This window comes from Arachis ipaensis, chromosome B08 (assembly GCF_000816755.2).
Source record: "Arachis ipaensis cultivar K30076 chromosome B08, Araip1.1, whole genome shotgun sequence".
NCBI lineage: Eukaryota > Viridiplantae > Streptophyta > Magnoliopsida > Fabales > Fabaceae > Arachis > Arachis ipaensis.
The window spans coordinates 90759603-90781038 of NC_029792.2; the positions used below are offsets into that span (position 1 = coordinate 90759603).

General features: G+C 39.3%; 2 protein-coding genes and 1 long non-coding RNA gene across 3 annotated transcripts; all 3 read right to left on the reverse strand.

Annotated features, from left to right (window-relative positions):
- LOC110265961 lies at positions 156-968 on the reverse strand. The gene is made up of 2 exons (XR_002352672.1): positions 458-968; positions 156-296 (listed from the first exon to the last, which is right to left on the reverse strand). It is a non-coding gene; the product is annotated as an uncharacterized LOC110265961 (long non-coding RNA).
- Positions 1010-1523, reverse strand: LOC110265959. Its single transcript, XM_021109561.1, has one exon. The coding sequence runs from the start codon at positions 1517-1519 to the stop codon at positions 1127-1129; it is 393 nt and encodes a 130-aa protein (XP_020965220.1). The 5' UTR covers positions 1520-1523; the 3' UTR covers positions 1010-1126.
- Positions 1433-2096, reverse strand: LOC110265960 (uncharacterized protein C5E4.10c-like). Its single transcript, XM_021109562.1, has one exon. It carries the CDS (start codon positions 1895-1897, stop codon positions 1535-1537), a length of 363 nt encoding a protein of 120 aa, XP_020965221.1. The 5' UTR covers positions 1898-2096; the 3' UTR covers positions 1433-1534.

The following is a 21436-nucleotide window of genomic DNA, read 5'->3' on the forward strand; positions in this document are numbered from 1 at the left end:
TAGCTAGCTATTGACTAATCAATTAATAATAATACTTTTAAGCATTGAATTCTGCAGAATTCCTATAAAATTTTCATGAACATACAAGCCGATCACCTCTAGCGCCAAATAACCCAATTGTCAAAAATGATTGCGATTAAGAGGCAAGCAAAGACCATTTCGTAACACAAAATCAAAATTGAGCATAATATAATAGTCTACCAAAAACACAATCAGAATCCTTTGAACTGACATCTTCATTCCCAAATCCAAAATTGTCAATCTAGGGTTCCACCTCCTATCAACAGTTCAACACTCTCCATTAAACCCCCCCCCCCCCCAAAAAAAAAAAAAAAACAAAAAGTAATAATTAAAACAATAAATAAAACAAAGATCAAACATCAAAACTAGCGGAACATTAAGTGAATCAAACTATCCAATTATAATAAAAATAAGAAAAAACAAAATTTTCACTTACCCAATGTATTGCTTCAGTTCAAGCGCTGAAACTAATATTCAATTAAGTGACCAAATAAAAGAAAAGGATAACTTTTGCAATCAAAAACAGAACTTTCAGCTGGAAACAAAACAAACCAACGTTTTCTTTTTCTATTTTGTGGGTTATCACGCACTGATTCTTGCTTTACCCACAGTCAGAGTGTGAATCAACTTGCACTTCAACCCTGTCTTCAGAAAAAGACGCTTCGTTTTTTCCTTTTTCTTCTTTCCGTTTTGTTTTGTGCAGAAAAAATAGTTCTATTTTATTTTTCATGATAATGATGTGTAAGGGAAAAAAATTAAATTGTTAACAATTTTGTGTTGATTTTATTTATAGTATTATCGTCATTAAAAAAACTTTGGACGGCTTGTATTATTCTTTTGTCCATGATGATTATTCTATTTTGTTTAGTAAGATTAAACATTATTAACCTTTTGGATTTATCTTCTGTTTGCAAGCATTCATCAACATCTCATACAATAGTATAGACTACAGATAGCAGTAGAAAACTAGAAATATAAAATGACCCACAATAATAGATATCTTCGTTTACTAATGTATTTTTTGAGTTAAACCCAAAGTGGTTCTTAAGATTCACAAAATGCATCCATTTAGTCCCTTACTTTCCAATTGCACTAATTACGTCCTCTAGATTACAAAAAATGCATCAACATAATCCCTCTCAAATTTTCCGTTCATATTGCTTGCCGGTGGGAGTGACGTGGCGAATGATTGCCACACTGGAAGATGGAAAACGTCATCGTATTGGCAATCATTCCTCTCCTGCTCCTTCTCGTGCTTCTCCCTCTTCAACCTCTCTTCCCTCAACTCCTCCAAAGTCTTCCTCCCATTCTTCTTCTTATTCTCATTCTTCACTTCCCCATCACTATCAGCCCCACCGCCCTTCTCATCGATGCCATTACGAATCTCAAGATATATACCAAGCTTCACACCCTTCCCTACTACCCCGTACCCTAACCTATACTTCTCATCCTCGGGACCCACCACCACCCTCGAGGACTTTCCTTCTTCTTTCTTCATCCTCTTCTCCTTCTTTCACCCTTCCCTTTCCCCTAACAACTCCTTCCTCTTCTCGGTTTCTCGTACAGGATCGAAAATCTTAATCCCCTCTAACAAGTTAATGTGCCTGTTGTCACCCGAATTCTTCAATTCCGGTTCTTCTTCTTCTTTCTCCCCCTTCTCTTTCTTTGCCTTGGCCTTAACGAGAGGAGTCAAACCCTTGGCGGTGCGGAGGCGCTCGAGGCGGAGCTCGGCGTTGTGCTTTCTGACCTCTTCGCGCTTGATCTGCTTGTCTCTAGCGGCTTGCTCCTCGTCGCGGCGGACCTTTTCTCTGTTCTCGTAGTTGTAGACGTTCCACCGCTTCTGCAGGAGAATGTTGAGGCCGCCATGGCCTCCCATTTTCGGTGGCTTAACGATTTAGCTTGCTGAGGTTGGAGATTATTGGCTGTGAAATTTGTAATATCGATGAACTATGAGCTTGATGATAGGCCTCTTTCGATTTTTCCAGCGAGAGATACGATATTGATAACAAATTTGCAATACTTTATTGTGAATTTAGTTTGGAACATGTTGTGTGTCCGCGTGTGTAATTAGAAATTTTGAAAACCCTAAGACGATACTGTAAGGGACTAAATAGTGATAGTACAAAGTAACCTATGCCAAATCAATATGAGCCTTCTTCTTTGTCTTCAATTTGTGTCGCCTCTCCATGTGGCTTCCTGCAACCAAGGAGATGGAAGGTGAAGAAAATTCAATGCCAGAAGAACAAGAACAAAAATAATTAAGAAATTAATTAAGCAAATTAACAAACATATACAACGCAGCAAGAACACAGCAAAGTGATGACTCACCTACTAGAATTTCGACGAGAACGGCGAGAAGCAAAGCAACACAGAAAGACCGCGAGAAGCACCGTAATAGGCAAGAACTACGAGCATCACGGCGAGGAGGGTAAGAAGTTGCTCGGCCAATACGGACAGAAGGGGACGGCAACTATAGAGTTGGGGATGATGGCTTGGGTCTCCAGCGTGGCAATCATTCGCCACGTCACTCCCGCCGGTAAGAAATATGAACGGAAAATTCAAGAGGGACCACGTTGATACATTTTTTGGAATCTGGAGGACGTAATTAGTGCAATTAGGAAGTCAGGGACTAAATCGATGCATTTTGTGAATTTCAGGGACCACTTTGAAATTTAACTCGTATTTTTTAGATATTACCCATTTTTTATGGCTGCGTATTTTATAGCTAGATATCTTCGTTTACTAATTTTTTTTTTCAAATCTCAATATATATACTAAGAACAAAATAGAATAATTAAAATAATAAATACTTTATACCAAAAATTATTTTACAAAAAGGGAGAAAAAATTATGTACTTAATTATAGTGACTGCAGTTCTCAGTCATATGATTGGTTGTGAAGGTCAGAACATAAAAAATAATTAAAAGAATGTAAGAGGAGAAACAATAGTTTGAAAATTAGGTTGAAAAAGATAAAAATATAATTTGAACTCAATAATCGTTTGCTTCAATAGATGATGAAAAAGCTAAATTTAAAATTCTAATTCCTCAATTAGAAAGTGAAAAAACAAATATAGAAAAAGGATGAAGATGGTAAATAAAGGTGTAAAGGATGAGTGCTTTGGTTGTAGTTATTATTCTAGTTAGCAACTAAAGATATTTAAATAATGTGAATAGTAATTAAAGAGATTTAAATGATGTAAAAGTGAAAGTGAAAGTGTGAAACATTAGTTTTATAAACATTACTTTTATAAATCTATGTTTGATTATTTTTATATTTTGTAGAATTATAATTGTATATAAAAATTAGGATTTTAAAATAGTACATTGAAATTTAGTAAAAAAATTATAATTTGGAAATTAGAATCAGTGATAGATTTAGCGATTGAAATTATATCAACCGATTTAGCCACCAAAAAACTAGTTGCTATTAGGAACTGTTGATGTCCTGCCTCAATAAATAGAAGTCAGGCCCAATAACGCAAAAAGGCCCACCAATAAAGGTGAATTTCGTGACAAGCCCGGCTTCTTTAAAGAGGTCGGACTACAACAAAGAGGTCCAGCTCTACTTGACCTAACAAGTAACTGCCTCTTTCTATCTCTCCTATTATCTCTACCTCATCTAAAAGGTAAATCCCAACAAACTCCCAAAATAAAGGGAACGCTTATCTATCAGAAAAGATAGATCTACTCCAACAAAGGTGGTTATCTACTCTATTATAAATACCCTAGAAACCCCCGGTACAATTCACGTTCTACTCTACTAAAAACATGACTAAAGCCCTTACTAATTTAAGAATCGAAGTCTCTTGTAGGTACCACCCTCCACCTCCTCACTAGGAACTCGGACAGGCGGCACCTCGGCATATCAAGTCGGACGTTGCCACACAAAGGGATCTGGACCTCACGTCCAAGGCCAAATTAACCCTCGCCGTTGCCGGGAACCTGGGATTCATCCTCTAACAAATGGCGGACCATGAGCTCAGAGATGGCTATACAGCATCCGAGTCCAAGCCAGAAGATCAGCCAGAAGACCAAACCCTCTTGCTTCTACCTCTACCACCATACCATGGCCCCCACGGGGAAGGGACCTCAGGAGATCTCCAAACAAGGAGGATCTAGTCCGAGTCCACCATCCCAAGGCAGAGGATCTACCTCATGCGACCGAGATCCTGGATCTCGTCCATGGCCAAGGGAATCGGCTACAACAGCTTGAACACGAAGCTGAATGATAACAGGAAGCAGAACGGGAGCTGTGAAAGGAAGTAAAGTGACGAAAGGAGTTAGAAGACAATCTACAAAAATTAGAAGCTTATGTACAAAGAAACAATCGGATGGAGCGTGATGAAAGTCCCTTGGGAAGGCAAGATCCGTTCATAGAAGAGATCATTGATAAACCCCATTTGTAGGGTTTATCTTGTGCATAATTTAGGAGATTTTATGACCTTTTACCCACATTTATTCAATGAAATAGCATGGTTTCATACTTGTCTCCTTATTTGTGCTTAAGTGTGAAAACATGCTTTCTAGATCCTTAATTAGCTAAATTTGATTCACCTTTGATTCCACTAGATGCCTTGATTTGTTTGTTAAGTGATTTCAGGTTGAAAAGGCTAGGAATGGATCAAAGGAGTGAAGAGAAAAGCATACAAAGTGGAGAAATCATGGAAAAGCCAAAGAATTGGAAATGTGCACCCATGCGCACGCGCACTGTATGCGCATGCGTGGATTGCGAAAACCTCAAGGGCACGCGCACTATATGCGTACGCGCCGATGGGCGCATGTGATTTTTTAAATGGAAAACGTGCCCAGCGATTTCTGAGAGCTGTGGGGCCCAATTTCAACTAACTTTGGCGCCCAAAATGCATATAAGGACCAAGGATTGAAGGGGAAAAGGGGGATTCACTTATTTTTACTCATTCATTCTCATTAGGATTAGTTTTAGTTAGTTTTAGAGAGAGAAGCTCTCACTTCTCTCTAGGATTAGGAATTAGGATTAGGTTTAGTTCTTAGATCTAGGTTTTGATTCAAGCTTTCTTCTATTTTTGCTTCTCAATTCTTTGTTGTTGCAATCATCTTTTTCTATTCTTTTGTTGTAATTTCCTTTATGTTGCTTCTATATTTTGTTGTAGATCTACTCTTGTTCCTTCTCTTCTCTTTCAATTCAAGTTGAGGTAATTCATAATAATTATGTTTTTTTTATCATTGTTGTTAATTCCTTGCAATAATTGTTGTTAGATTTCATTCTTGTTGTAGATTTACCATGCTTTCCTTTCACACCTTCCAAGTGTTTGTCAAAATGCTTGAAAAGATGTTAGAGTAGATTTTATGCTCTTGGCTTGGGAAGGTAACTTAGGAACTCTTGAGTTACTAATGTCCAAGTAATTGACGATTGGGAGCCATTAACGCTAGATCTCACTAATTGATTTGGTAGAGAACTAGGACTTATGGACTTGGATTGACATAGCTCACTTGACTTTCCTCTACTATTAGTTAGGGGTTAACTTAGTGGGGTTAGTCCTTGCTAATTCTCATGTTGTGGTTAGTGATTAGGATAGAGATCCTTGACCACCAAACTTTGCCAAGACCTTTTTAGTTGTTAGTTTATTTTCATTGCCATTTACATTTCATGTCTCTTATCCAAAAAAAAAAAACCCCCAAAACACAACCCATAACCAATAACAAGACACTTTGTTGCAATTCCTAGGGAGAATGACCCAAGGTTCAATACTTCGGTTTATAAATTTAGGGGTTTGTACTAGTGACAAACAAATTTTTGCATGAAGGGATAATTGTTGGTTTAGAAACTATACTTGCAACGAGAATTTGTTGTGAATTCTAAACCGTCAAAAGTCCATTCATCAATCATGAGGGCCAAACTTCCTAGGAACTTCAAATCTCCCGACATGGATCTCTACGATGGCACATTCGACCTGAGTCACCATCTTAGCAACTTCAGAAGCAGAATGTACTTGGCTGACGTCTCTGACGCCACTCGTTGCAAAGCCTTCTCGACTACTTTAACCAAGGTAGCCATGAAGTGGTTTGACAGCCTGCCCCCCAGGTCGGTCATTAGCTTCGACGACCTGGGAAGAAAGTTTTTAACCAGATTCTCCATCTAGAAAGACAAAACGAAGCATGCCCCAAGCCTGCTAGGAGTAAAGTAAGAGGTCGGGGAAACCCTTTGCGATTATATAGAAAGATTCAATAAAGCTTGCTTGAAAATTCAGAGTCTACCAATCGAAGCTATAACTATGGGTCTGGTCAACGGCCTTAGGGAAGGGCCATTTTCTCAGTCAATATCCAAGAGATACCTGACTTCCTTGAACGAAATCCAACAAAGGGTAGAAAAATACATCAACATGGAGGAAAATTCCCGACTTAGGGAAGCTCCATCGAGATCTAACATGCCCTACTACCAAGCTCGGGACAAAGAAAGGGAGCCCGGGAAGAAAGAGGAGCAGAACCCAGAAAAGCCTAAAAATTATCACAACTACACCCCCTCTAAGGGGTTTCCTTGGTTGATGCTTACAGAGAGATATGTCACATGGAGAAGCTTCCACCACCTCGTCCGATTAAGCATAAGAAAGCTGAAAGTCGGACTGAATATTGTAAATATCACAAGTTGAACGGACACTCCACCAATGAATGCTACGACCTCAAGAATGTCATCGAAAAGTTAGTCAAAGAAGGCCGACTTAATAGATACCTGGCAGACAGGTCTAACGACCCGAGAAAGAGAAGAAGGGATGAAGAAGGAGGACGACCAGAACGCCCTCTTCACACCCCTGAACGACATATACACATGATCAATGGTGGATTTGCAGGAGGAGAAATATTAAAATCCTCTTGAAAAAGGCACCTCAAGGAAGTATACCAAGTTGGGGAGGAAAGTCAATCACCCGACTTACCTACTATCACCTTTTACTAAATAGGATGCTCAAGGAATAGTACCCAAGAACGACAACCCATTGGTAATAACTATTATCTTAGCAAATGCTGATATCCACTAGACCTTAATAGATCAAGGTATCTCGGCAGATATCCTGTTCAAACCCGCCTTTGACAAGCTCGGGTTAGAGAATAAAGATCTAAGGGCATGCCCAGATAGCCTTTTTGGACTAGGAGACACCCCAATCTGACCTCTGGGTTACATCTTCTTGTACACTACCTTTGGAAATGGTGCCAGGTCGAAGACGCTAAGTGTTGACTACATCCTGGTTTATGTATGTTCGGCTTACAATGCCCTGATAGGTTGGACGATTCTGAATCGACTTGCAGCTATCGTTTTCACCCCACATCTCTGCATGAAATTTTCCACAGATGAAGGGATTGCTACCATTAAAGGAGATCAAAGGTTAGCAAGAAAATGCTATAACGAGAGTCTTAGTTTGAAAGGCAGCTTGTAAGGCAAAGAAGTCAATAAGATTGAGTTAGCTGGAATCCGAGTTCGAGGAGAATTATGACCTCAACCAGAAGGCAAAACAGAAGAGATACAAATCAGAGATCACCGCGACAAGAGAACGAGCATAGGGGCAAACCTGGATGAGAGCCTAAAGAAACAACTCATTAAATTGTTGAGAAAAAACTCTGATCTCTTTGCCTGGAAAGCCTCTGACATGCCCGGTATTCACCCCAACCTGATGTGTCATAGGCTTGCTGTGTACCCAGGTTCCCGACCTGTTCAGCAGAGGCGCAGAAAACTCAGACCAGAATGAAAACAAGTTGTGGAAGACCAAGTGCAGGACCTGCTAGAAGTAAGATTCATAAGAGAAGTGAAATATCCGCTTTGGCTAGCCAATGTTGTATTAGTAAAAAAGCAAAACGGAAAGTGGAGAATGTGTATTGATTACACCGACCTCAACAAAGCCTGTGCTAAGGATCCTTATCCACTCTCCAGCATAGATGCCTTGGTCGACTCAACGTTAGGCTATAGATATCTATCCTTCATGGACGTATACTCGGGATACAACCAAATCCCGATGTACAAACCAGATTAAGAAAAGACCTCATTCATAACTCCGAAGGCAAACTATTGCTACATAGTAATGTCTTTTAGATTAAAGAATGCAGGAGCTACCTACCAGAGACTGATGAATAAGGTATTCTCCACTCACATAGGAAAACTCATGAAAGTATATGTGGATGACATGCTCGTTAAGACCAAAGAGGACGGAACACTATTATCCGACCTCTCGGAGGTCTTCTCCACTATAAGGAAGCATGAAATGAGATTAAATCCCTCAAAATGCACCTTCGCAGCAGAGGTTGGGAAGTTTTTAGGGTTCATGCTGACTCAAAGAGGCATAGAAGCTAACCCTGATAAAGGCCAGGCTATCCTTAATATGAAGAGCCTGACTTGTGTTAAAGAGGTCTAACAACTAAATGGAAGGTTGGCCACTCTATCCAGATTCTTAGTAAGATCAGCCTTGAAATCACTTCTTCTTTACTCAATCCTAATGAAAGGGAAGCAATTTGAATGGACCCCAGAATGCAAACAGGCCTTCCAAGACTTCAAGGCATGCTTGGGGCAACCACCCATACTTACCCGACCTAAAAGAGGGGAAGAACTCGTGCTATACCTATCAGTTGGAAGTCGGGCCATAGCTTCGGCCTGGTCCGAGAAGATGAAAAGGGGCAGCAACCTATCTACTTCATCAGCAAAGCCTTACAAAGGGTAGAGCTGAATTACCAAAAGATAGAGAAATTTTTTTATGCCTTTGTTCTTACATCCCGAAGGTTCCGACCTTACTTCCAAGCCCATACCATTAAAGTCCGCACTAATCGACCAATGAAAAACATCCAACAAAAGACGAACTTAGCAGGGAGAATTCTGCAATGGGCAGTGGAGCTGTCCGAGTTTGACTTAAAATATGAAACTCGGACAACCATCAAATCAAATACCTTGCCGACTTCATTGTCGAATACACTGAGAGTCCCGGGAACCCCACTACATGGAGCCTGTATGTAGATGGGTTGTCAAATAAATCTGGAAGTGGGACTGGTGTTACTCTAGAAAGTAACCAAAGAACTTGGATAGAGCTATCTTTAAGGTTTGAGTTCCATGCTTCTAATAATTAGGCAGAATATGAAGCTCTACTTGCTAACTTAAAACTAGCTAAAGAAGTGGAGGCAAAAAAGGTGGTGGTGTTCTGTGATTCGCAAGTAATAACTTTGCAAATTAATGGCACCCACGAAGCGAAAGACCCCACTATGAAAAAGTACTTGGAAGAAACACGAGAACAACTGACACACTTTTCAGAAAGTGAGGTCCGACATATAACTCGAGAGTCCAATGCCCGAGCTGATGCTCTATCAAAATTAGCCAGCACCAAGCCAGGTGGCAACAATAGAAGTCTCATTTAAGAGACTTTACAAAAGTCATCCATATCAAAGGAAGAGGAAGTGCTGACTGTACACAATCAACATTTAGGATGGATGGATCCCATAGTCAACTACCTCAAATTCGACATGTCCCCGATGATGAGAAGGAGGCTAAAAGGCTCATAAAAGAGGTACAAAACTATACACTGGTCCAAAATATCCTATACTAAAGAGGGATCTCAACACCCCTCTGAAAATGCGTCCTGACCTCCAGTGCAAAGGAAGTCTTGGAAGACGTACATAGTGGCATATATGGAAACCACCTAGGAGCTCAGTCACTAGCAAAAAAAGTGATCTGAGCTGGTTTTTTCTGGTCGACTTTACAAAAAGAGGCTGCCGAGTTCGTCAGAATGTGCCCTTCATGCTAGAAATATGTCGATTTCCATGTGGTGCCTCCTAAGAAGCTCATCAGTGTCACCTCACCATGGCCATTTGCAAAATGGGGCCTTGATCTACTTGGACCATTCCCCCAAGCACCAGGCCAAGTCAAATACCTCATAGTAGGGATTGACTGCTTTACTAAATGGATTGAGGCAGAGCCCTTGGCAACCATCACTGCTAAAAAAAATCAGAAATTTTTATATAAGAACATTGTCACAAGGTTTGGGGTTCCCCACTCCATCACCACGGACAATGGAACTCAATTTACTGACTTGACCTTCAGAAACCTAGTGTCTGACTTGAAATAAAACACCAGTTCACATCCCTGGAGCATCCTCAGGCTAATAGACAAGATGAAACTGCCAACAAAGTCATATGGGCCGTTAAAGCACCGATTACATGATGCAAAGAGAGCTTCGGCGGACAAGCTTTCTCAAGTCTTGTGGGCTTATCGTACTACTCCACATTCAACAATAGGAGAATCACCCTTCCAACTTGCATATAGAATGGAGGCAGTGATCCCCATAGAAGTAGCCGAAGAATCACCTAGAGTTTTGTTTTACAGTGAAAAAGCTAACGTCCAAGCTCAAAGAGAAGAGCTCGGACTCCTATACAAAGTCTGAGAAAGAGCTCGGATTAAGGAAGAAGCTTTGAAGCAAAGGATGGCTCTAAGGTACAATAAAAAGGTGATCAAGAGAAACTTCACCACCAACGACTTCGTCCTGATCCGAAATGACATCTGAACACAGAAGTCGGGTGAGAAAAAGCTTGCTTCAAACTGGAAAGGACTTTACAAGATAGTAGAGGTCCTAGGCAAAGGTTCCTATAAGGTGTCCGACCTCCAAGGGCGGGAGCTCCTGACGTCTTGGCACGCTTGTAACTTAAAAAGGTACCATAGCTAGAAGCCTTGAACCTAAGTGCACTCTTTTTCCCAATAGTAAGGATTTTTTAATGAGGCACCAGTACAAGAACTTCAGGCACACAAGCCTTTAGTCAATGACTCTGTAAAGGAATTTCTTAAACGTTAATAAAAGATTCTTGATTTATGTTTTTTTTAAAGTTTCCAATCTCAAACGCATTACCATAAGCTCGACACACCGCAAAATTCATTGCCCGACCTAAGGTTGTCGGCAAGATAAAGCGACAAAGTACAAGTTAATATAAGAAGTTATACAAACGACTGATAAATCGCTATTTTACAGTTTATTTTGTATTGAATTAAGCGGATTTTATCCATTATTCTCACACTTATGCATATAAATTGCGTGTTTTATATTTTCCTTCCTAATTCTGGATATAGTTGAAAACATGTTTCCTAGGCTCTTAAATTGTCAATTTTAATTACCCTTTATTATCATTCGATGCCATGATCTGTGGGTTAAGTGTTTTCAGGCTTTATAGGGCAGGAATGACTTAGAGGATGGAAAGGAAGCATGCAAAAGTGGAAGGAACGCAAGAAAATGAAGTTTTGAGAAGCTGACAGCGACGCGTACGCGTGACATGTGCCACGTGCAGAAATTGCAGAAGACGCTGAGAGCGATTTCTGGGCTCCTTTTGGCCCAATTTCAAGCCCGAAAAACACAGATTAGAGGCTGCAGAGTGAGGGAATCAAACAATTCATTGACGATACAACATTCATTCACATAATTTTAAGTGTAGATGTAGTTTCTAGAGAGAGAGGCTCTCTCCTCTCTCTAGGTTTTAGGGTTCTTAATTAGTTTCTCTTCTACTCTTATTTATTTTAGCACTTTAGTTTATTTATTTCCCTTGTTGATTACTCTATGTTGCCAATTTAGTTTATGAATTCTCATGTTAGATTTGATTTTCTATTTAATGCAATTTGAGGTATTTCATATTTATTGCTTCTTCTATTATTTGTTAGTCATTGATGTTTGCAATTGGTTGTTTGGATTTAATATTCCTTGCTAGTTTTCTATGTTTTTATATTGTGCCTTCCAAGTGTTTGATAAAATGCTTGTGAGGGTTTTAAGTTAGATTTTTCTATTCTTAAATTGAATTGATTAATTGGAGACTCTTGAATTATCAAAGGTATTTTATTGATTGGTATTTGAGACTTGCTAGTCGGTTTAAGCTTCACTAAATCTAGTCTTTGATTAGGACTTGTGAACTTAAGTTAACTTTTCTCACTTGACTTTCCTTCATTGTTAGAGGTTAACTAAGTGAAAGCAAAAGATAATTACTATCATAATTGATGATGATAATGAGGATAGAAGTTCCAATTCTCAATACTTGTTAAGATTTTTCTTAATTATTAATTTATTTTCTTGTCATTTACATTCCTTGTTCAACCTTTCAAAAAATCCAAAAATATACTTTTCCACAACCAATAATAAACTACACTTCCCTGCAATTCCTTGAGAGACGACCCGAGGTTTAAATACTTCGGTTTAATTTTATTGGGTTTGTTTACGTGACAACCAAATTTTTGTATGAAAAGATTATTGTTGGTTTAGAAACTATACTAGCAACGAGAATTTATTGTGAATTCTTTACCATCAAAAATCCGTTCGTCAAAATGGCGCCGTTGTTGGGGAATTGCAAACGTGTGCCTTATTATTGGTTATTGTGAATATTGTGAATAATTTTGCTTTTTCGTTTCTTTGTTAGTTGTTTCTAGTTTTAGGAGTTTATTCTCATTATTTTCTTATTAGTTTTTGTTTTTACTTGCTACTATGAATTCTCACCCCTTTGGCTATGAGTTTGGTTCAAATTATATTGTAGGAAATGGAAGCTATAATGAGAACATGCATCAAGGTTGGGACAATCAAAGATGGGAGGAGCCACAAGGATTTGATCAACCCTTTTGGCAACAACCTCCTCCAATGCACCATGAGCAACAACCATTCTATGATGCATACCAAGACAATGGATATGATGGACCCTCTTGTAGTTACCAACAAGTCCCAGCCCCACCATATGCCTATGAACCCCCTCCTTAACATAGCTTTGAACCACCATACTCACAAGCCTCTTTCCACCATTCACCTCCATATGACCCTAACCCTTATCCACCACACCAACCACCATACGAATCATATGAACCATACCCAGAACCACCACCTCAATATACACCATCTCCATACCCTTATCAAGAAGAACCACCTCAGTATTATGAGCCTTTTCTCCCAACAAATGAACCCTCCTATCCACCCCAAGCTCCCATAGATGACACCTTTAGTGCTATTCGCCAAGGGCAAAGAGAGCTTCAAACCACTCTTACCTCTACTCTCACCGGTCTCACCTCTACTCTCCAAGCTCTTATATCCCATGTGGATCCATCCTTTACCCCCAGTACTCAACCCTCAAGCTCTGGTGCACTTACTTTTCACCCATATCCATCAATCCAAGAGCAATATGATCCCAATTACGCTATTGATATGGAACAAGAGAGAATGGATCGTCTTAGGGATGTAATGGATCGGATTCACGCATCCATACTTCAAGAGAAGCAAGAAGAGGCCCAAAAGATGGAGGTAGGAGAGACCCTTGAAGATGAAGTAGTTGAAGAATTAGTGAACATGGAACAAGAGGGAAGCTCCATCATTGCAGATAACTCTACACTAAGTGACATCAAGGAGGAGTTTGATTTGTACTAGAGCAAGTGGAGAAAGTTGAAATTATTGAAGAAGAGGAAGTGGTTGAAGACTTAGGAGATGCGGAACCTCCATGTGAACCTCCAGTCATAGAACCTCCCTCCAAGAGGCTTGAAATTGATGTTGAGGAGGGTGTACAACCTCCAAAGCATATTATAGTTAGGGATCTTGAAGAGGTTGATCAAGAGATAGATTCAATCATTGATGAATTCCTATCTACAATTGAATCCTCTCCCATTGGATGTGAAATAGCCAAAGAAGAAGTTGGCAAACAAGGAATTTAAGTTGAAGATACTTGTCAAGAGGTAGAAGAATTTAAAGAGGAGTACAATGGAGTGGACCTTGCATTGTCAAAGTATGGAGAGGCCCCCCTTCCTAAGTCACCTTCATCCTTTACACAATTCAAGCGGGTAAATCTCTTATCTCTAGGCTTTCTAATTCCACTTGAGTATGGATTGCTTGAAACGGATGGTCAACTTAGAGCTCTTTGCGTATTGAAGAGTAAGGGAGAATTATGTAGTGGTTAGAAACATCACTCTAGGTTCATGATGGTTGCACGCTCAAAGTTTGATAACAATGGTTGGTGTAAAACCAAAGTGAATAGGTCTAGGAGGATGTTTGGGTACTTACATGAGAATTCCAAGGCTAAACCACCCGGATGGAATCATGTTGATCAACTTGAAGACGGGTGTAGAAACAAGATTTGGGATCCCAGCATACAAGAGGATCAATTTTGGGAGCACAAAGCTTGTGAAGAACTTCATCAAGGCTTGGGGAATTTACTTGGGATTGATAGAGCTTATTGGAAGTCCAAGCGTTGGTGGCAGTTTCAAGATGAGTTCAAGCACAAGCCGCTATGACAAGGAGCTCACCAAATGTCCAACTTAAGGACAATAACTAAAAATGCTAGGTGGGAGACAACCCACCATGGTATGATCGTCCCTTTTATTCCTAGTTTTATTTTATTTTATTCTTCTCAGTTTTACTTCATAAATTCTGCATCATCACCTGCATTCTGCATAACAAAAAACTGCGATCGACGCATAAGCATCCATGACGCGCACGCATCACACGCAGGTTCGTAATATTAATAAAATAAACAGAGAGTTGCGATGGAGACGCGCGGGAGGGGTGCCTGGCGCACAAGCCAACCGACGCGTACGCGTGACCCACGCGTACACGTCCCCTGTGTTTTTGCCAATCCATGCGTAAGCGTCAGCGATGCATACGCGTGGAATGCAAAATCGGCGCTGTTGGTGAATTGGACAAAAAGTTGGGCTGCCATTGTGCTGGAAGCGTGCTTTTAGCGCGCGAGTGGTCACGCATACGCGTGACCGACGCTCACGCGTCAGAATGCATTTTTTACCACCCACGCGCATGCGTGGGTGACGCTTACGCGTCGCATGGCCAACTCAGTTTTCACGCTTACGCGTGATGCATGCGTGCGCGTCACGCTCTGTTTTTCATTTCTTGCTTCTTTCTTCTCTTCTTTCTTCTTCTTTCTTCCTCCTTTCTTACTTTCTTCTTCTTCATTTCTTTACATTCTCATCCATATTCTCTTTCCATTTCTTTTACTTACTGCATTTGCATACTTTTCTTCCTTGCATTTTAATTTTTTTCATGTTTTTATTTTCTTTTCTGAGTTATTATTTTACCATTGGTGTTAAATATTCTTATTCAACTGTTGCATCTTTTCTTCCGTTATTTTGATGATTCGTGACTTGTTTTAAATTGTTGGGTATTATTATTCATAGGTCAATGCTAAATTCTTATGACATGTATTCCATTTGCATTGATATGCATTTATACTGTCTTTCATGACCCACTTTCTCTCCCCCATTATTGCAATTTTTGCACTATTGATATGCCATTTGCTTCTACTATTTTTTCACTTGCATGTTGTAGCTACCATGTACTTGAGACTCTCGTTATTTGGCATTAACCCACCCATACTTTATTTGTTTTCTTATCTTTATTTATATGTTACTTTTCTTTTTTTTTCCTCTTCTTTCAGGATGGTCACCGAGAAGGGAAAGGAAAAGCTTCTCAATGGGACGACAGATAAGTCCATCTGCACAGCCTTTGGAAAAAAGCATCAGTTGGAGCAACCCATCCACTTGCACATCTTAGCATGCACCGAGGACGGTGCAACCTTTAAGTGTGGGGAGGTCGATACCGAACTTCCGTGGGTTAGTTACTTCCTTTTTCAACACCAATATTTAATTTGTTAGTTGTTGCATTTGCATGTTTGATTGCATGTTTGTTTGATCTTGTGCATATTCTACCACTGCTTGGTTGAAGTAATATTTTCTTGTTCAAGAAACCTTTTATAGCATTTCACTAATTTGAATTAAAATTTTTTGTTAAACTTGTTTGAAGAATATTATTTTGGAACATGGTTTAGAGCTCGAACACACAAAACCAGTGAGATTTTGAGCCTATTTGAATTGGTTGCATTTTATCAACCAATATTTTATTTTTGGTGTGTTGTTCTCTCTAAAATTGTGATCTTTGTCTTGCTTAATTCTATATTTCCATTGCTTGATGTATGCATGCACTTACATGATTGAGGTCTTGTTTCACTGAGCTTACATACCCATATGGCCCTAACCTTTTCATTATCCTTTGTAAACCAATGTTGAGCCTACTTATCCCATTTGTTCTTTACTTTATCACATCATTAACTCTAAGCATAAAATAATAATGTCCTTAATTTGAATCCTTGGTTAGCTTAGACTAGTGAGAGTATTCAGTGACAGTGTTCATGATTTAAGTGTGGGAAAGTTGGGTTTGGAAACATTTAGTTTGAGAATTGGGTGTTGTATATTCTTGTGAAAATGTGCAAAACAATAGCTGAACATATATTCTTGCATTCAATATCTTTGTTCTATGTATTAACAAAAACAAAAAAAAAAAGAAAAAAACAATAAAAAAAGAGAGAGAAAAAGAAAATAAAAAAAGAGCAAATAATAAAAGGGGACAAAATGCCCCAAAGTAAATGGTGATAGCAATGCATATGTGCTGTACTCGAAATTAGGATGCATGAATATGTGGAAAACATGGTTAATGGATAGTTAGGTTTTGTATTTTGATTACATGGATTGTCCTAAGTTAGGTGGAAAGTTTGGGTTAATTAAGGATTCAGATTTTAGTCCACTTGACCAAATACAATCCTACCTTGACCCTAACCCCATTACAACCCTTAAAAGACCTCTTGATATGTGTATCTGTGCATCAAATTATTTGTTGATTGGTAGAAGAAGATCAAGCCTTAGAAAGCAAGATTAGTAGAGAATTGAGAGAATCGAACCTTAAACACATGAGTGATTAGAGTGTATACACTTCCGGTGAGGGTTCGATGCTCGATTCTTTGTTCCCGGCTTTCATGAGCTATTTTCTTCTGCAAGTTTACTTGTACTTTATTTTGTGATTTGAATTAGTGGAATCCAGTTTATGTTTGTTGGTGCACGAAATTGTGATCATCAACAATCGCGCCAAAGACTTGGAGCTCTCAAACGTGAATCACACTTTGTCACAATTCCGCACAACTAACCAGCAAGTGCACTGGGTCGTCCAAGTAATACCTTACGTGAGTAAGGGTCAATCCCACGGAGACTGTCGGCTTGAAGCAAGCTATAGTCATCTTGTAAATTTGAGTCAGGCGGATTCAAATGGTTATGGAGGATTGATAATTAAAAGATGAATAAAACATAAAATAAAGATAGAGATAGAGATACTTATGTAATTCATTGGTAGGAATTTTAGATAAGCGTATGAAGATGCTTTGTTCCTCCTGAACCTCTGCTTTCCTATTGCCTTCTTCCAATCATTCATAATCCTTTCCATGGCAAGCTTTATGTTGGGCATCACCGTTGTCAATGGCTGCTTCCCGTCCTCTCAGTGAAAATGTTCTACGCACGCTTTCACCGCACGGCTAATCATCTGTCGGTTCTCGATCATGTTGGAATAGGATCCATTGATCCTTTTGCGTCTGTCACACGCCCAACACTCGCGAGTTTGAAGCTCGTCACAATCATCCCTTCCCAGATCCTACTCAAAATATCACAGACAAGGTTTAGATGTTCCGGATCTCAGGAATGGCCACCAATAATTTTAGCCTATACAACGAAGGTTCTAATATTATATTAGAAACCCAAGAGATACACATTCAAGCTTGTTTGCATGTAGAACGGAAGTGGTTGTCAGGCACGCGTTCAAAGGTGAGAATGGTGATGAGTGTCACATAATCATCACATTCATCATGTTCTTGTGTGCGAATGAATATCTTAGAGAAGAAGTAGGCGTGAATTGAATAGAAAAACAATAGTACTTTGCATTAATTCATGAAGAACAAAAGAGCTCCACACCTTAATCTATGGTATGTAAAACCTCCACCATTGAAAATACAAAAGTGATAATGGTGGTTATTGGCTTCGGCCCCATAGAAGGAACCCGAAGAACCAAGATGAAAATACAATAGTAAAAGGTCCTATTTATAGAGAACTAGTAGCCTAGGGTTTACAGAAATAAGTAATTAATGCAGAAATCTTCTTTCTGGGCCCACTTGGTGTGTGCTTGGGCTGAGCATTGAAGCTTTCACATGTAGAGACTTTTCTAGGAGTTAAACGCCAGCTTTTGTGCCAGTTTGGGCGTTTAACTCCAGCTTTTGTGCCAGTTCTGGCGTTTTGACGCCAGAATTCTTAAGCTGACTTGAAACACCGGTTTGGGCTATCAAATCTTGGGCAAAGTATGGACTATTATATATTGCTGGAAAGCCCAGGATGTTTACTTTCCAACGCAATTGAGAGCGCGCCAATTAGGCTTCTGTAGATCCAGAAAATCTACTTCGAGTGCAGGGAGGTCAGAATCCAACAGCATCTGCAGTCTTTTTTCAGCCTCTGAATTAGATTTTTGCTCAGGTCCCTCAATTTCAGCCAGAAAATACCTAAAATCACAGAAAAATACACAAACTCATAGTAAAGTCCAGAAATATAATTTTTAAATAAAAACTAATAAAAACATAATAAAAACTAACTAAAACATACTAAAAACATACTAAAAACAATGCCAAAAAGCGTATAAATTATCCGCACATCATAACACCAAACTTAAATTTATGTAGAACTTATCAGTACAAATATACCAAAAATTCTTAACATTACACAAAAATATCATAGTTTTACACTAAAATTTGCTGCAAATACACAAAAGTATTTTCTTTAATGTAAGATCTTTTGGTTTTTTTCTCTTTTTTTATTTCTTTCTTTCTTTTTTTTTTTTAAATATATATATATATATATATATATATATATATATATATATATATTGCAAGCTTTTCACTGCTTTTTCTTGCTTTAAGAATCAATTTTATGATTTTTTAGATTATCAAATAACATTTCTCCTTTTCCATCATTCTTTCAAGAGCCAACAATTTTAACATTCATGAACAATCAAATTCAAAAATATGCACTGTTCAAGCATTCATTCAGAAGGACAAAAGTATTGCACCACATCAAAATAATTAATCTGTTATAAAATTCAAAATTCATGCACTTCTTTTTCTTTTTCAATTAAAAACATTTTCCATTTAAGAAAGGTGATGGATTCATTTTCATTGCTTTAAGGCATAGACACTTAGACACTAGTGATCATGTAATAAAGACACAAGCATAAATAAACATAAAGCATAAAAATTCAAAAAACAGAAAATAAAGAATAAGGAGATTAAAGAACGGGTCCACCTTAGTGATGGTGGCTTGTTCTTCCTCTTGAAGATCTAATGGAGTGCTTAAGCTCCTCAATGTCTCTTCCTTGCCTTTGTTGCTCCTCTCTCATGACTCTTTGGTCTTCTCTAATTTCATAGAGGAGGATGGAATGCTCTTGGTGCTCCACCCTTAGTTGTCCTATGTTGGAACTTAATTCTCCTAGGGAGGTGTTGATTTGCTCCCAATAGTTTTGTGGAGGAAAATGCATCCCTTGAGGCATCTCAGGGATTTCATGACGAGGAATTTCCTCATGTCCATGAGTAGGATCTCTTGTTTGCTCCATCCTTTTCTTAGTGATGGGCTTATCCTCATCAATGAGGATGTCTTCCTCTATGTCAATTCCAGCTGAATTGCAGAGGTGACAAATGAGATGAGGGAAGGCTAACCTTGCCAAAGTAGAGGACTTGTCAGCCACCTTATAGAGTTCTTGGGATATAACTTCATGAACTTCTACTTCCTCCCTAATCATGATGCTATGGATCATGATAGCCCAGTCTATAGTAACTTCAGACTGGTTGCTAGTGGGAATGATTGAGCGTTGGATAAACTCCAACTATCCCCTAGCTACGGGCTTGAGGTCATGCCTTCTTAGTTGAACTGGCTTCCATCTTGAATCTCTCTTCCATTGAGCGCCCTCTTCACAAATGTCTATGAGGACTTGGTCCAACCTTTGATCAAAGTTGACCCTTCTAGTGTAGGGGTGTGCATCTCCTTGCATCATGGGCAAGTTGAATGCCAACCTTACATTCTCCGGACTAAAATCTAAGCATTTCCCCCGAACCATTGTAAGCCAATTCTTTGGGTCCGGGTTCACACTTTGATCATGGTTCTTGGTGATCCATGCATTGGCATAGAACTCTTGAACCATTAAGATTCCGACATGTTGAATGGGGTTGGTGAGAACTTCCCAACTTCTTCTTCGAATTTCATGTCGGATCTCCGGATATTCATTCTTTTTTAGCTTAAAAGGGACCTTGGGGATCACCTTCTTCTTGGTCACAACTTCATAGAAGTGGTCTTGATGCACCCTTGAGATAAATCTCTCCATCTCCCATGACTCGGAGGTAGAAGCTTTTGCCTTCCCTTTCCTCTTTCTAGAGGTTTCTCCGGCCTTAGGTGCCATAAATGGTTATGGAAAAATAAAAAGCAACGCTTTTACCACACCAAACTTAGAAGGTTTTCTCGTCCTCGAGTAAAAGAAGAAAGAAGAGAGTAGAAGAAGAAGAAATAGAGGAGATGGAGGGGGCTTAGTGTTTCGGCCAAGGGGGAGAAGTAGTGTGTATGTTGTGTGAAAATGAAAGAGTGAAGATGGGTTTATATAGGAGTGGAGAGGAGGGTATGGTTCGGCCATTATGGGTGGGTTTGGGTGGGAAAGTGGTTTGAATTTGAATGGTGAGGTAGGTGGGGTTTTATGAAGGATGGATGTGAGTGGTGAAGAGAATGGTGGGATTTGATAGGTGGGGATCCTGTGGGGTCCACAGATCCTGAGGTGTCAAGGATATCTCATCCCTACACCAAGTGGCGTGCAAAAATGCCCCTTTCTGCCAATCCTGGTGTTAAACGCCAGTCTGGTGCCCATTTCTAGCGTTAAACGCCCAGAATGGTGCTAGATTGGGCGTTTAACGCCCATTCTGCTACCCTTACTGGCGTTTAAACGCCAGTAAGTTTCTCCTCCAGGGTGTTCTGTTTTTAATAATGTTTTTCCTTCTGTTTTTTCTTTTTCAATTGTTTTTTTTTGTGACTTCACGTGATCATCAACCTGCAGAAAACATAAAATAACAAAAGAAATTAGAAATTTAACATAGATAATTAAAGATTGGGTTACCTCCCAACAAGTGCTTCTTTAATGTCAATAGCTTGACAGTGGGCTCTCATGGAGCCTCAGAGATGTTTAGAGCAATGTTGGAACCTCCCAACACCAAACTTAGAGTTTGAATGTGGGGGTTCAACACCAAACTTAAAGTTTGGTTGTGACCTTCCAACACTAAACTTAGAGTTTAACTGTGGGGGCTCTGTCTGACTCTGTATTGAGAGAAGCTCTTCATGCTTCCTCTCCATGGTTACAGAGGGATATCCTTGAGCTTTAAACACAAGGGAGTCTTCATTCACTTGAATGATCAATTCTCCTCTGTCAACATCAATTACAGCTTTTGCTGTGGCTAGGAAGGGTCTGCCAAGGATGATGGATTCATCCATACACTTCCCAGTCTCTAGGATTATAAAATCAGCAGGGATGTAGTGGCCTTCAACCTTTACCAAGACATCCTCTAC

Excerpts from the sequence above, each read along its gene's own strand:
- LOC110265959 (XM_021109561.1), bottom strand. The coding sequence starts at position 1,519 with ATGAAGAAAGAAGAAGGAAAGTCCTCGAGGGTGGTGGTGGGTCCCGAG.
- LOC110265960 (XM_021109562.1), bottom strand. The coding sequence starts at position 1,897 with ATGGGAGGCCATGGCGGCCTCAACATTCTCCTGCAGAAGCGGTGGAAC.